The sequence below is a fragment of the Apaloderma vittatum genome, unplaced genomic scaffold, assembly GCF_000703405.1.
Source record: "Apaloderma vittatum isolate BGI_N311 unplaced genomic scaffold, ASM70340v1 scaffold10408, whole genome shotgun sequence".
In the NCBI taxonomy this organism is placed as follows: Eukaryota; Metazoa; Chordata; class Aves; order Trogoniformes; family Trogonidae; genus Apaloderma; species Apaloderma vittatum.
In genome coordinates this window covers 6,478-20,850 of record NW_009731229.1, presented here as the reverse complement: position 1 = coordinate 20,850, position 14,373 = coordinate 6,478, and the positions used below count along the sequence as shown (strand labels likewise).

Below are 14,373 nucleotides of genomic sequence, written 5' to 3'. Positions count from 1 at the left end.
GGAGATTAGTGGTTGTATTTCTTTGGGAAATAATTGTCTGTCTTTGTGCTAGGATTAACAGCTTCTACCCAGCCTATTGAACAATATATCATCACTGCAGCTTGGTCGATTGTACACAGTGTAGCTGCCAAGGTAGGATAGAGAAAAACAAGAGGCATTTTTTACAGTTCTTTGATTATCCTATGACCTAAAGATGGAATGGGACCCCCAAGTGTTGCATTGTGCTGTAACAAAGTTACAGTTAGGATATGTATGGCTGAAACATCAGTTCTCTTCTGCACACAGGTGTTACAAGGGTTTCACTGAGCAATACTTGGCTGCTCGTAGTTTACATCACAAGACCATCATTATATCGAGTTTATGTATTGAGCACTGGAGAGGATGCCATGCAGAGCCACAGAGATGGGTAGGGAGCAGGAGCCTGATGAGAGGGAACACAAGCCAGGTTTGTTGTGGAGGAGAGATAGCTGAGGGGGGAACTGACTACAGTGAGAGCGAGGTTACAGAGATGAGGATGTCAGACTCTTCTCAGAGATGTGGACTGACAAGATAAGAGGCAGTGGACATTCCAACTTTACTTAAAGAAAAAAATATTTCCAAAAACATGGTGCAGCCCCGGGGCAGGGCCCAGAAAGGACATGGGATTGGCAAATCCTTGGAGATTATAAAATTTGGCCAGACAAGCATTGCTCTAACTCAACAGTGGTCCTGCTCTGAGCAGGAGATCAGACTGTGTTTCTTTATTTATTACATTCCTGTGGTGGGAGACTCTACAGATGCCTTTGGTGCTTTAGGAATTGAAGAGTGACCACATCAGAGACTAACTAGCAGGATGTTGAATGACACGCAAAATACTGCAGACGTAGTTTTAGCTCCCAGCCTGGGACCTTCACATGCACGGAGCATTCTGTCTTACTCTCACACCAGCTCCTCAGAACACCAAAGTACCTGCCTCACGTACCACAGGAACAGCCAACGTGGCATCCTGCACATGACCAGGAGAGACTGACCTCATGCACACCCAGACCGAAATGCCTCTACTTGTGTAGGAAATACTATACTTTGTCGTTAGTCTTATCTCCTCTGCTCTCAGTGTTGTAAGTGGAGTGTTGGCTGAAAGGATAGTGACAGTCTTTCCTTGGAAAAGCTAAACAGGAACACCTTTTATTTCACTATTTGCTTCTAATTAGATTTGTTTTGTGTTAGGCAACTGCTTTTCCTTCTGAAGTCAAAGATTTGACAAAGAGGATCCGTACCGTGCTTATGGCTACCGCTCAAATGAAAGAACATGAAAAGGATCCAGAAATGTTGATAGATCTGCAGTACAGTTTAGCCAAATCTTACGCAAGTACCCCAGAGCTCCGGAAAACATGGCTGGACAGTATGGCAAAGATACATGTAAAAAATGGAGACTTTTCAGAGGTAATTCATGTAATTAAAAACACAGTGCACAGCAAGACAGATGTACAGATGACGTTTTAATTTTCCCTTTGTACTTTGCAGGCAGCCATGTGTTATGTTCACGTAGCAGCCCTCGTTGCAGAGTTTCTGCACAGGAAAAGTAAGTGTGTGCTGCTGCGGAGGCACAAGGAGGACAATGCAGTGATGGGTTTTGCGGGGATCAGAATCTTTTTAAAGACAAGTTTCTTTCAATTTCATAAATTATTGTTTTAGAAAGAAGCTAAAAAGGAAAAAAATAATACAGTGGATAAAGACAGAAGATGAATATGTTTCAAGAAAGGAATCCAGCTGGTGTTTTCTAGGCTGGCCAGGTCTGCTTAGACAGTCATGTTGGCATGTTGCTGATTGAAATAAGAACTGACACATCATGTCTCAATTTAATTCTTCAGTTGTATTTTACATTAGGAAATATGCTCACAAGGGGAAGCCCATGTTAAAAACTGACTGTCAGTGTGTTCATCAGAACTGTCGCTACAGGCAATGCAGAAAACTATAGAATACAGCAGTTAAAATTCAGTCAAAAAAATGAGACTATAGCCTAACTATACAAATATGTAAAGAACAATCAGAAAAAAAAGAGAATCTTGTGGTTTAATGCAAAACAGGAAGGAAGGACAGATGTATTCTCAAATAACACCACTTTGCAGGTTTTCTTTTAAATATCTGTTCCAGAGTTGATGTATTGACCCTATTTCTCATTTCCATGTAAGGGAGTAATTGCTGAAATGGACTCTTAACATTTCAGAAAGTTAAGACTGCATAAAAGTTGATGCACTATCTTGGCTGGAAGGTCTTAAGTGCCTTCCTCAGGGGGCTTAGAGTCCCTTCAAATTCTGTACTTTGTGTTGACTAAGTGGGAGAAATCAGGACTTGGTTTTTCAGATACGTATACACATTTCGTGTGGCTGCAGAGGGGAGAGTGTTGAAAGTTGACAATTCTTTGTTTGGATCCTGAAGGCTGCTTACCACAGACAGGGCTGAAGGAGAATATCAAGTGAATACATTGAGTTCTCTCTCTCACTGGCACTCTTCACATATATGTAGGTTGGAAAGGGTTCAGTAAAGGCTGAACAACTCAAAAGTTTTGGGCCACATAACTGTGCTTTCTGCTAGGAGCTCACAGTCCTGTTCACTTACCACCCAGCTCTCCAGCATCCACCAGTAGCCGCCGTCTTGCATCTTCTGTGCTAAGATACACACTGGTCCTCCTCTCCGGACTTTGACTTGGTTGCAGCCAGTTAGGTTGGGCAAAGATAACTTCCAGATAGCACACTGGGAAATCTGTTGTGCTCGGTGTTTGCTACATACAATGACACGCATGGCAAATGGCTAGGGACATTCTAATGTGTTCATTCGTGTATACGAAATCAATAGCAAAAATGGGAGTCAGGTCCTGTGCTATCTGTAAAACTTCACTGTCAGCTAGACTGCTGCTGTTAAAGCATGATGCATTTGAGATATGTTATTCCACTAATCCGTTTGCTTTTGTTTGCATGTGGATGCACTGCCTTCAGGAAAATCACTCCCAACATTGATGAAGAGGGTGCAATGAAAGAAGATGGTGGGATGATGGATGTGCATTACAGTGAGGTGAGGTCCTGTAGTACAGACTTCAGGATATTTGATAGCTGTTTAGAATTTAGTTTTAGACGTTGTTTACGTGAACTCTAACAGATTATAGTTGTGCCCTGGCATCTGTAAGGAAGACCATTCCACAGCCATTTCCTAAGAGAAGTTGATATTAAAGGATTTTTGGTGTACAGTTCAGATAAGAATTTATACCAGTTTTACCTGGTTCCTTTGAAAGCCTTTTCTGGCACTGAGACTGGAAAAGCCACACCACAATCTTTGCCTGCCATGCAAGTGCTAATTCTTGCCAGCACAAGGCTGCACAGCATGGTGTTTCCAAGGAGGGATGGAATGTAAGTCAAGCTCTGCCAAGTAGAGGTCAGCTTAGGTTCCCCTTGAGTTACAGCTGTGATGCAGGACATCATGTTAACAGAACAATCTGGAAGCCGTAACAGGGCACTAGGGAAGTGGGTAGATCCTCCCATGAGTCATAAACTCTCACAATTACTTCTGCTCCATCCCTCTATCACTGCATTGGGTAGGCCACATGGCTGAGCGAGGTGGCCCAATTGCTGATTCACCAAGGCTAGACTCAAGGATCCGTAGCATCATATCCCACTGCTGTTGCACACGTGTTCCTTGGACGTGTTTCTTAGACGTGTACCTCTGACTCCCAGTGCTGTCATCTCCATACCCTCCCAGAGGTTTTGCATTCTCCGGGGGCGGTAGCTAATAGCCGAGACATGCTTGTTGGATATTGTGCTAATGATTTATTAAGAATGGATGAACTTTTAAAAAAAAACTTTTTTTTTCTCCCTCCCTCCAAAAAAAAAATTTAGGATACCCTTGGACAGGCCAGGAACATCAAGGTTTAAGCTTATACTAGGACCTATTAAAGCTTATACTATGACCCATTAAAGCTTCTGAAGTTAAAATAGTTTCTCTTCCAGCTTTGGCTGTTGTTAACAACACTCATCTGGTCGCTCTTCTAGGAAGTCCTGGTGGAGCTGCTGGAGCAATGTGTAGATGGCCTATGGAAAGCAGAGCGTTATGAAACAATTTCTGAAGTTTCCAAACTGATCATCCCTATTTATGAAAAACGGCGTGAATTTGAGGTAGTTATTTTGAACTAGTTTGCATCTCTCAGGTAGTTTTCTGGATGATTAAAGCAAAAAATGAGGAGGCTTTGTTAGTTTTGAAGTTATGAGTTAATGAATTGGTGTCAGTAAAGCACACACTGCTTCATGGCTGGTCATTAAACCAACTAGTGAAAGCAATGGTCTGGAGGGTAGTTATTACAGTTAAAGACACAGAAGACTCACTCAGTGAGTAATTCCTACCTTCCTTCCCCTAAAATAAACCTGTCATCATCCCATATGCTCATCAAAGCCAGATTCTTTTTGAGACTTGAGCATTTTAAGAGTTAAAACCAGTGAGAACTGTTGAAAGAAAGGACTGATCTGCAGGTAACTTGGTGGCAAGAGGAGGGGAAGGAAGCTGTTACCAGCCCTCGCCTCCCCAGCACCTGCTGCAGCCTGGACCTGTGTTTCATGTTCCAGTGAGGCTGCTGCCCTCCCTCCCTCTCCCGTGACTCCCTCCATATCAGGACACCATCCAACTATATAGTTGAAGCTAGGGAAAGTCTTGATCTATTTTTTCATCATAAAGCTGGTTTTAATCAAAAAAGAGTTTCTGAGTAAAATACTGCAAGCTGCTCTGCCCTTAAAGGCTCAGTCAGGGAACATGCCGCAACCAGTAGGCTCGGCCTTCTCTCTAGGGATAGCGACATCGCTGTGATACCTGTGAGACCTGAAGCTAAGCGTGTGCTTAAGACTATGGTTTTTCAAAGAAAACTGCATGAGTACAACCTCTTCAGAAATTCAAGTTCGAACTCTCCAAAGGATTGTGTTCAGATATCTCAGTGGCTTCCAGTGTTAGCTAGAACTTCCTGCTTGCAAAATTCTGCTTTAATGATGTCAAGATTTGTTTTCCAGAAACTTACTCAGCTGTACAGAACGCTTCATGGAGCCTATGCTAAGATATTGGAAGTAATGCACACAAGGAAGAGGCTTCTTGGAACCTTTTTCAGAGTAGCCTTTTATGGACAAGTAAGTATATACCCTGGCTTGCCAGCTACCCCTCGCCAGGCATCCTGGCCCCCAGAGCTGCTGCTTTGTCAGACCTGAAGCTGAAAAGCCTGCGCGCTTCTCTGGTGCAGCGCTGGCACATCTACATGAGCGTCTTGATGTTGTGCCCTTGAGGTGGGGGCCTGTGTCTCTCTCCAGGAGCATTTGATTTATTATGAAGTTTATGATTCTGCTGGTGGACTTTTCATAAAACAACTCAGCAGTTACTGGGTGCAGAAAACACATGTTTTGGGTTTTTTTTTAATTATAGTTCTTACAAGTTACACAAACACAATTTAGTGTCTGTAGTATATAACCAGTAGCAGTATATAACCACAGTATATAAACAGGAGTAGTAACATCTTCTACAGAAAATTTCTGCTCTCTTCTAGATATTAGTACAATAAAAGATTATGGGAGAAACTGGAGGCAAGATATGTGTCAATGTTTGTTATATTTTTAGAGATAGATAGTATTTCTTCTTAGCTGATGTAGCTTGAAAAATGGACAAGATCTGGGACTCGAGTTACAAGAAGGAGTATGATCTTTATCATGTCTGATGAAGTCTTCTGAGCCTGAAAGCAGCAATGTTATTTTTGGGTTTTTTCTCTAGCTATAGCAGTTAATCTAATAAAGTGTGTTACCCCTCATCTCTCCTTTGTCTCTGAACTATCTGCTTCTGCTTTTGGGCCTATAACCGTGAGGGAGATGCAGGACCCCTCGTTAGAAAATGCTATGTAAATTAGATTAGCCCTGCCTTTCCTTGTTCCTTCTTTTAGAGCAAACCATCTTGGCTTTGTACCTTTAGGCACCATTGCCATTACATGCACAACATATTGGAGCATTGATTTTTGCTGCAGCAGATATAAATTTTATTTTTATCCTCCTCATGTCTTCAACTTTGGATATGTAAAAAGTAATTAAAGTTACCAGTAGGTAAAAGGAAACAACTACTAGCTTGGTTTTCTAGAAGCTGTAGAAATAACTAGATCAGCCCCTAAGATTAAGCTACGTAATGTATCATCCTGACAACCAATACTTGATCCAGTTTTGCACTTGAAATCATTGCCAGGTTTATATGCCAGCTACACAGAGATGTCACAACTTCTGACTGGAACAGCTCACCAAAGCATCAAGTTTTCATGCTGTTTCCATTACAGGGAGGACTGGTGATGCAGGCACAATCTTTATGCAATTTTGTCTCTTCTTACAGCGAATAAACCAAGTTCCACCTCCCTGAATACAAGAGGAATCAAATCAGAGGAAACTTTATTTATTGCTTAAAGTCCCTTTCAACCTACATAAAATCCTTCTCTTCAGACTGTTCATGGGGCTCTGCTAAAAGGGCTTTGTCAATTTATATGTTTTTCTGTTCCTTCTTTATGCTTTGTTCTTGTGGGTTTTCTCCTGCTTGCCTCTTCCTATCCTTCCGAAAAGTCAACTGCTGCCTAAACTCTTTTTTGACATTATTTAAATTTCTTACTGGTCATATTCAAGCCTTTGCATTCAGCAATGATGAGTTTATATTGGTTGAGAAATTTTGTGGGTTTTTTTTTTTTAAACAATTTCTACAGGAACCTAATAAACAGGCCAAGTTCAGTGAGACTTTATGCAAGCCATAGTCTTCTAAACCTTCTGAAATGTTAGTAGAAACTTGCTTTCAGAGTAGCAAATCTAAAATATACTTTTCCAAGGGAGGAAACCCAGCTATTCTTCACTACTTGTTTGTGATTCATACTAGACATTCTTTGAAGAAGAAGATGGGAAGGAATACATCTATAAGGAACCCAAGCTGACAGGACTTTCGGAGATCTCCTTCAGACTTCTTAAACTTTATGGAGAGAAATTTGGGTCGGAGACTGTAAAGATTATCCAGGATTCTAACAAGGTAGAGTTAAACTGCATGAAGAAGCTAACAAAATGCTATTAGCAGTGAACATGAGGGCCACATACTAGAGAATGCACTGATGAGAGTGACAAAAATATCAATTGTATTCTAATTCTGGTCAGGGTTTGGCAATGCACTGCTCTAAGCACTGCGCAAATGGAGTGCAGAGGATGAGTTTTGCTCTGTGGAGCTGAAGAAGGGAGATGACAAAGCATCCCTTCCTTCTGTCAGTAGGAGCAAGCTCTGTCTTCCACCCTCTTCCGAGCACCTTGCTTCCAATTGCCCCTGACATCCTCGTGTTCCTGAGTGGATGTGTTGCACAGCTTGACAAGCTTTGGTGTTGATCTGGCTCCCAGGTGAAAAGAAATGAATTAGGAGTTACAAATGGGAAATTCCAATCCTCATCTCACTAGTCCCTGGTTTTGGGAGGTGTTAGGAGCCAGCACAGGGGAGCAGATGGTTGGAAGCAGAGTTATTTCTTATTGCTTTGACACTGCAAGTCTAAGAGAAAATCTTCTGTGACCTTGCAGCCACAGCTTCTTCTTTTCCTACAGAATACCCTTGTGAGGGCTGTTCACACCCTTAGGTTGCAACCATGGATATACCTGGGTTACCAAAGACAACGGTGAGCCCAAAGCTTGCTCTGTGCAAGCCTGCAGCTTTGCGTGCCACAGCACAGTACTGTGTGAGTGCAAACTCATGGCCTGCGAGCTCTATGGTCGTAGTAGAAGAACTAAGTAGCTCAGGCATGTGCTATGTTGATGGATAAGGTATCACGGCTCCATGTTCCAGATGCAGCTTGTCTGCCACCAGATGAAGTACTTCTTGTTTCACACCCTGTCTTGTGTCTGCTAGTGGATGGTCAAGACATCACAGCTGAGGTCGAAGGGAGTGCTTGATGTGTCCTTCACCTGTGTGCGGTGGGGCTGGGTAACAGGGAATCGGTTTAAATCAGATCCCAGGAGAGAAATTAGCCAATTATAAGTTATTAATCTTCTATTTCACAGGTCAATGTTAAAGATCTTGATCCTAAGTATGCCCATATTCAAGTGACTTATGTGAAGCCCTATTTTGAAGACAAAGAAATCTCAGAAAGAAAGACTGAATTTGAAAGGAATCATAACATCAATAGATTTGTATTTGAAACTCCTTACACTTTGTCAGGAAAAAAGCATGGTAGTGTGGAAGAACAATGTAAGAAGAGGACTATTCTAACTAGTAAGTACAAATATCTTAACCGTAACAGTATGTATCAGCAACTATTTTTAGACTTTCTAGCTCACGAAAATGTCCCAGAAGAGTCAGAAATTCTCTCAGCTGCTTATTCAGAATTGTGATACAATATTCTGGGTGGAAGGGGAAATTTACTTTGTATTTCTGTGTGCACATTTTTACAAATTAATAAGTCATGCTGACAAATTATAGCTTTGTTTGGGATTTCACGCACACCATGTAAAACCCTAAGGGCAAGGATCTGCTTGTATATGTTCTATGGGGAGTACTGCTACTTGCTGCATGACTTTTCAATCTGTAAACTTCCTTTGCTGTTTTTGCTAGCTTTGAACTCCTTTCCATATGTAAAGAAGAGAATTCCAGTCAATTACGAGCATCAGGTTAATTTAAAACCAATTGATGTTGCTACTGATGAAATAAAAGACAAGACAGCAGAGCTGCAGAAACTCTGCTCTGCTGGTGATGTTGACATGATCCAGCTGCAACTCAAATTGCAAGGCTGTGTTTCTGTGCAGGTAAGGCAAAGTTCAAAATTACATTTAGATACATGCCTCCGGGTAAATCAGCTTTTCACAACACAACGCATTTATTTTCCGGAAATAATGCATTAACTACCTGGTGTGCAGCGCTGCGGCCAGCAGCCTGCCAGCACAGGTTGCCCCGCTACATGCAGTGGTACATTAGTGTACCATGGTTGCAACCTAAGGGTGTGAACAGCCCTCACAAGGGTATTCTGTAGGAAAAGAAGAAGCTGTGGCTGCAAGGTCACAGAAGATTTTCTCTTAGACTTGCAGTGTCAAAGCAGTAAGAAATAACTCTGCTTCCAACTATCTGGATGGTTGCTCATGGTAATAAGCATTTTTTCCACTGGTGTTTACAGGGTCACATCCAAGTGTAATTGAGTTTTAGTTGGCCATGAGTATATGCTGAAATATACTGTACTCTTGAAGATTGTACTGTAAGTATCAGGCATAAATAGCCTTTTTGTGAGCCTGACTTCTTAAACTGGTTGAATGACCTTAAGACTCAGACCATAATGTTTTTCCAAGTGGAAATAAGAGGCAAGTATAAAGAAAGAGATCTCATTTCTCTTTTTAGCTCCATTTATCTTTTGGTCTTAAAAAAAAACTAGATGGAAAAATTAATACTCAATTTTTGAAACTTCAGGTGCCTCCAGTAACATTAACAGTGCAGAATTGATGGCATTCAAATAATATGCTAATGTTGTTGGTGGTTTTCTTTTAAATTGCTGATGTCTTCACAACTGCCTTTAGCAACTCAACAGAAGTTCTTGCATAAATGATTTCTTTCTTCTTTGATTCCAGGTTAATGCTGGTCCCTTGGCCTATGCCAGAGCTTTCCTAAGTGACAGTCAGTCCAGCAAATACCCCACTAAGAAGGTGAATGAGTTAAAAGAAATGTTCAGGTAGGATTTCTAGTGTAATAAAAATGAGCCAGCTGGAACCTGGTACCTGCTTTGTTTATATTTTTGTCTGTGTCCAAAATCAGCAGGTTCTGAATGGTTAGATATGCCTTATAGAGATTCAGGTCTCATGAGGTTGCGGGGGCTCAGACATATGAAAAAAGGCAATGTATCTGTATGTGTCAAGAGTTCCCAACCTCAGAGCTATGATGTCCATGGGGAGATTTGCTGGATCACCTGCTTTAACAGTTTATGTGGGTATTTGAAATTATCATGTGATAAAAGTATGTTTAAAAACCAAAACTCTCTCAGTCTTCTTTTAAGGCATCTTCCACATTGTGCATTGTTTCATATTGTTGCATCTTTCAAAAGGGATTTTTTAATAGATAATTATGAACTTGAAATATTTCAAAGCAAATCCCAGTTTAAGAAGGTCCGTCATTCTTGTTTCTGTTGTGAATTTTTGAAACTATGTGACCTGCACATCTATTTTTTCTAATTCCTGTACCTGAAGGAAGGTTCTACCTCTTAGTTGAAAGTGTCCCCCAAGACATAATCACACAACTTCTGCTTCATCTCAGGATGATGAACTTTTGCCACGGTATTTTCTGGACTTGTTGGCCGCAACCTGTTGGCCACCAGCATTCATTACCTGGTGCTGGTGACTCCCATTTCACCCTTCAGTCACTGTATGGAGAAGGTAGCATTTGGGCCAATCCTATTTTCCTTCAGTGTATTGAGTAACCTAGAAAAACATGGAAAAAAAAAAAAAGGAACAACCCCTGCAAGCCTGCCACGTATCAATGCAGAACAGAGGGAAGGTGGTTTTAGTTTCCAAGCTTGCAGTGCAGCCAGGACAAACATTTATTTCATGCAAAAAAAACAGAGAAAAGCCCAGTCGTGCTTGTATTTCCATTGCCGTCTATAAAAAATGAGAAATATGCATGTGAAATGAAGCAAAAAAAATGAGTAACAGTAACCAAGAAAACAATATTACGGGTCCCCATGGTCTAAATTTCTTTCTGGAGGGTTAGTCTGCTGTTAGCAGCACATGTGTCATGTCACACACATCCAGATCTGTAAGGGCCTGTGCGATTGAGTTCCCCTCCATGTCTGACCATGGCCTCCCTTGGTTTTGTGACCCCGGGTGCAGCTGGCTGGGCTTATCTGGGATCTGCAAACTGTGTGTGGTCCTGCAGGTTGGGGTGAAGGTGCGAGACAGCTGTGTTGCACTGTCCCACCTAGGGAGGATCCCGACTCGCGAGAGCTCCGGCAGAAAGCCTGTGCTGCAGCCCCTCCCCGTTCCCTGACCCGCTGTGCCAGGGATGCTCCTGGAACGTGTCTTGTCCCAGACACTGGAAAAAGAGGGGGTGAGGGGAATGAAATGTGCCTGTCTGTTTGGTTGTTTGCCTTGGTAGAAGACCAAAGCTATTGTAATGCCCAAAGTACATTCCTGTCCTCCCCAGGAAGTTTATACAAGCCTGTGGGATTGCTCTGGAGCTCAACGAGCGACTCATTAAGGAAGATCAAGTGGAGTACCATGAGGGGCTGAAATCAAACTTTCGGGATATGGTGAAAGAGCTTTCTGAGATCATCCACGAACAGGCACGTACTGCATGGCAGGAGCCCGCAGAGGTGGTTCTCTGTGCTTGAAAACTAGCTAATGCTGAAAACTGACTGAAAATTAATTGAAAACTTGATCGCTCTTCATGTTATTTAGCTAAATATTAGAAGGCGAGTAACTGAATGTGAAAAGCAAGCAATACACTTGGTGTATTCCTAAAACTGGTTTCTGTTGACGGAAACTCTCTTCCTGGTGTTGGTATAGAATGTGCTTCAGGGTGGAGCCTTCACTGTCACATACCGTTAGTTTCCTGGCTGACGTGGTCATCAGAAATCCTGTTACATGTTTTGCCTCATGTTTTCTACATCATAAGATTCCTCTGATAAGTCACAGGTCAAAATTCTCAGGCAAAATTTCTGTTCCTTCAGTTACATCTAGCTTGAGTTCCTTTTTTACTTTTTCATTAAGGAATGTTTTCTTTTAATTTTAGCCTAATGCCAACATGCTATTTATATGCGCTGTTAAAATATTTTTGCTTATTTATCCGACCTACATTTTAATGCTTTCTTGGATCTTTCTAGGAAAATAACATTTGAACAGTAGTGTCAGAGAGGTGAGAGATTCAAAGAACAGTTGCACTTCTATCTAGTATCATGCCGTAAAATTAGATGAAAAATGGCTTTCTGAAGTAATCTTCAGGCTCTTTAATTTTGCCATCATTATGACAGAAGAAAGCTCGTTGCAGATTTATACTGTCAAGCACATAAAATGAATGGTACAAGCTGCATTGTGATTCATAGTCCTTGAAACGTAAATGAATATGTTCAGGATCTCCCAATTACTCAACGTACAGTCCATGTGTGACTGTTAGTTAAAAATGCAAGAATTTAAGTCACTAAAAACATACAGGCAAATTCCACAATAAGTTAAGCAGTTGCTCAAACTAGTGTGAAAATGTGCAAGTTCCAAAATAATACAACTGCACCGGGCTGCTCTTTGTAAGTTAGGTTTATTTACAGTAAAATAATGCTTGTGGGAAACAAGCCAAGTTTTGTTTTGGAACAGCACAGTATTATTTCAAGGAAAGAGTCTCATGATGGGGCTGAATTTTGTTGGAGTATGAGGGAGGATCTGTTTGCAAATAAGTGACTGCTGCATCCCTCTTGCTTGTGGTAGAAGTCCTTGCTGTTCTGCTCATGACCATCATTTTCTTAATGTGCAAACTACTAATTTTGCACACTTGGCACACTCACTGCTTTCATGTCCATTACCTCCCATGTGTACTCCACTGCTGAATTTTGCTTAGAGGTGGTCATTCATAGGAGTTGCCACCTGCTTACTCTGTTTCCAAGACGTTTAATTTGCATGCAGCTGCTGGAACTTCTGTGGTTTCTGACTTCTGCAGTAGTCAAATAAAAACCAAATCACTCAGTTCTGCACCATCGCAGTATAATAGTTAAGATTATCTTAGAACAAAGAGGCATTGTTAAAGCACATTCCCTATTATCTTGGTAGATTTACAAGTCTCCTGTCATGTTGTCACTGGTCAGTGAGCAAAATATTAGAGCAACTGAAATGTCAGAGTGAAGGGTTCACTGGGAAGGATATACTTTCTGCTTTCTTCTATTAGATCAAAAGGCAGCTTAAAAATCACGTTTGTGAGCACTGTTCTTTATGGTTGTACAACGTTACATAGATTGCTGCTGGTTTAAGCTTTGTATTGTCATCAAATGGCCTAAGTATCCAACAAATTAAGCTTAATGGAAGATGTTTTCCTCTTCTGCAAAATTACTCAGAAAAACATAAAAAGTATATTACATTTCTCATTGCAAATAACATACGCTTCTCTAACTATTGTCAGTGCCCCTAAACAACACGAGCAGCGCACTTCGTTTGAGGTGGCAGGGCAGGTGGGTAACGCACTGGGTCAGCCTGTGACCTCTGAACAGAATTTTTTAGTTGGGGGACTGTAAACACAAAACCATGATAAACTGCGGCTGAGCAGGTACAGGAAGCCTTGGAGGGTGGCAGAAAAACGGTTCTCCAGAAACTGTGTATGGTGGCCAGGGATCTCAGTTTCACTAATGTAGACTCAGGCTAACTAACTTGTTGACGGGTGAATGACCATGTGAAAAGCAAATGCACAGTGAGCTCCAGAGCAGCTCTGCCAGCCAGGTCCTGTGCTGTGTGACCATCCCGCAAGTTATGAAGTGCAAAATCTCGCCACGTGGCACGGATATAGCGACTGTTTGCTTTGTTAAGCTGCAGGTACTCCCCATGTTTAGCAAAAAAAACTATTAGAGTTCAGTTACTGTTAAGGTATAATTAAAATTTGCTGTAGAGAGAATTGTTCCTTTCCTCTACTGGGTAGTTATAACTAAAAATGATCCAGTAATACACAGAACAGTGTATGCATGAATGCTACAAAAATTGCTAAATTACCCTTCTTTCTCATTTCTTCATCATGCTGCCTTTGCGAAACAGCTTTGAAGACAAGGTTGGATATCTCTTTTGCATACCTTTTTAAATAGCTTCACTGTAAGAATGAACTGAAGCTTTTACTGAATTTGTGATTTCTTTGTTTTGTCTAGATCTACCATGAAGATACAATGCATTCGCCATGGATGCATGACTCCCTACATGTCTTCTGTGCCATCAGTGGAACATCTGGTGATGGAAGTTACTGTTCCTTCAGACCCACTGCTGAAATATAAACATATCAGTCATATTTTACAGAGCTTTCTCAGGAATACTTGGAACTGTACAAAGGTTGTTTAAAAAAAAATCCACGATGAGCAAAGATTCAATTTTTTTTTTCTTCAAAAAGTTGCCATGCTTTCAAACAGGGTGCTTGCTTATTTTGCTGAGCAACATTGAAAGTGCCTGGACATCACACCACTGTGCTTGTTTTCTACTATTATTTTTTAAGCTAAATATATAAGAGGACATGGAAAGGCAGTTACCTAAATATGTTTTGAATTGCTGAACTCTGAATTGAAATTAAAATGGTACTATGTAAAATTGTGCAATGGAATATAATAAAATGTAAAACTACTTTGTAAATAGAAGGAGCATAGAATATATAGAGATCAGAATTATATTGTATTTG

General features: G+C 41.1%; 1 protein-coding gene across 1 annotated transcript in view; it reads left to right on the top strand.

The window, feature by feature from the left end:
- The window catches only part of DOCK11 (dedicator of cytokinesis 11), a 63,771-nt gene extending 49,776 nt beyond the window's left edge, over positions 1–13,995 (top strand). The window contains exons 43-53 of the mRNA XM_009875114.1: positions 1,207–1,422; positions 1,504–1,562; positions 2,946–3,051; positions 4,023–4,145; positions 5,025–5,138; positions 6,898–7,044; positions 8,052–8,262; positions 8,602–8,792; positions 9,603–9,703; positions 11,167–11,305; positions 13,856–13,995. Of these exons, the coding sequence (XP_009873416.1) occupies positions 1,207–1,422; positions 1,504–1,562; positions 2,946–3,051; positions 4,023–4,145; positions 5,025–5,138; positions 6,898–7,044; positions 8,052–8,262; positions 8,602–8,792; positions 9,603–9,703; positions 11,167–11,305; positions 13,856–13,978 (1,530 nt within the window). The 3' untranslated portion in view covers positions 13,979–13,995. The remainder of the gene's footprint in view (positions 1–1,206; positions 1,423–1,503; positions 1,563–2,945; positions 3,052–4,022; positions 4,146–5,024; positions 5,139–6,897; positions 7,045–8,051; positions 8,263–8,601; positions 8,793–9,602; positions 9,704–11,166; positions 11,306–13,855) is intronic.
- The last annotated feature ends 378 nt before the right edge of the window (positions 13,996–14,373 follow it).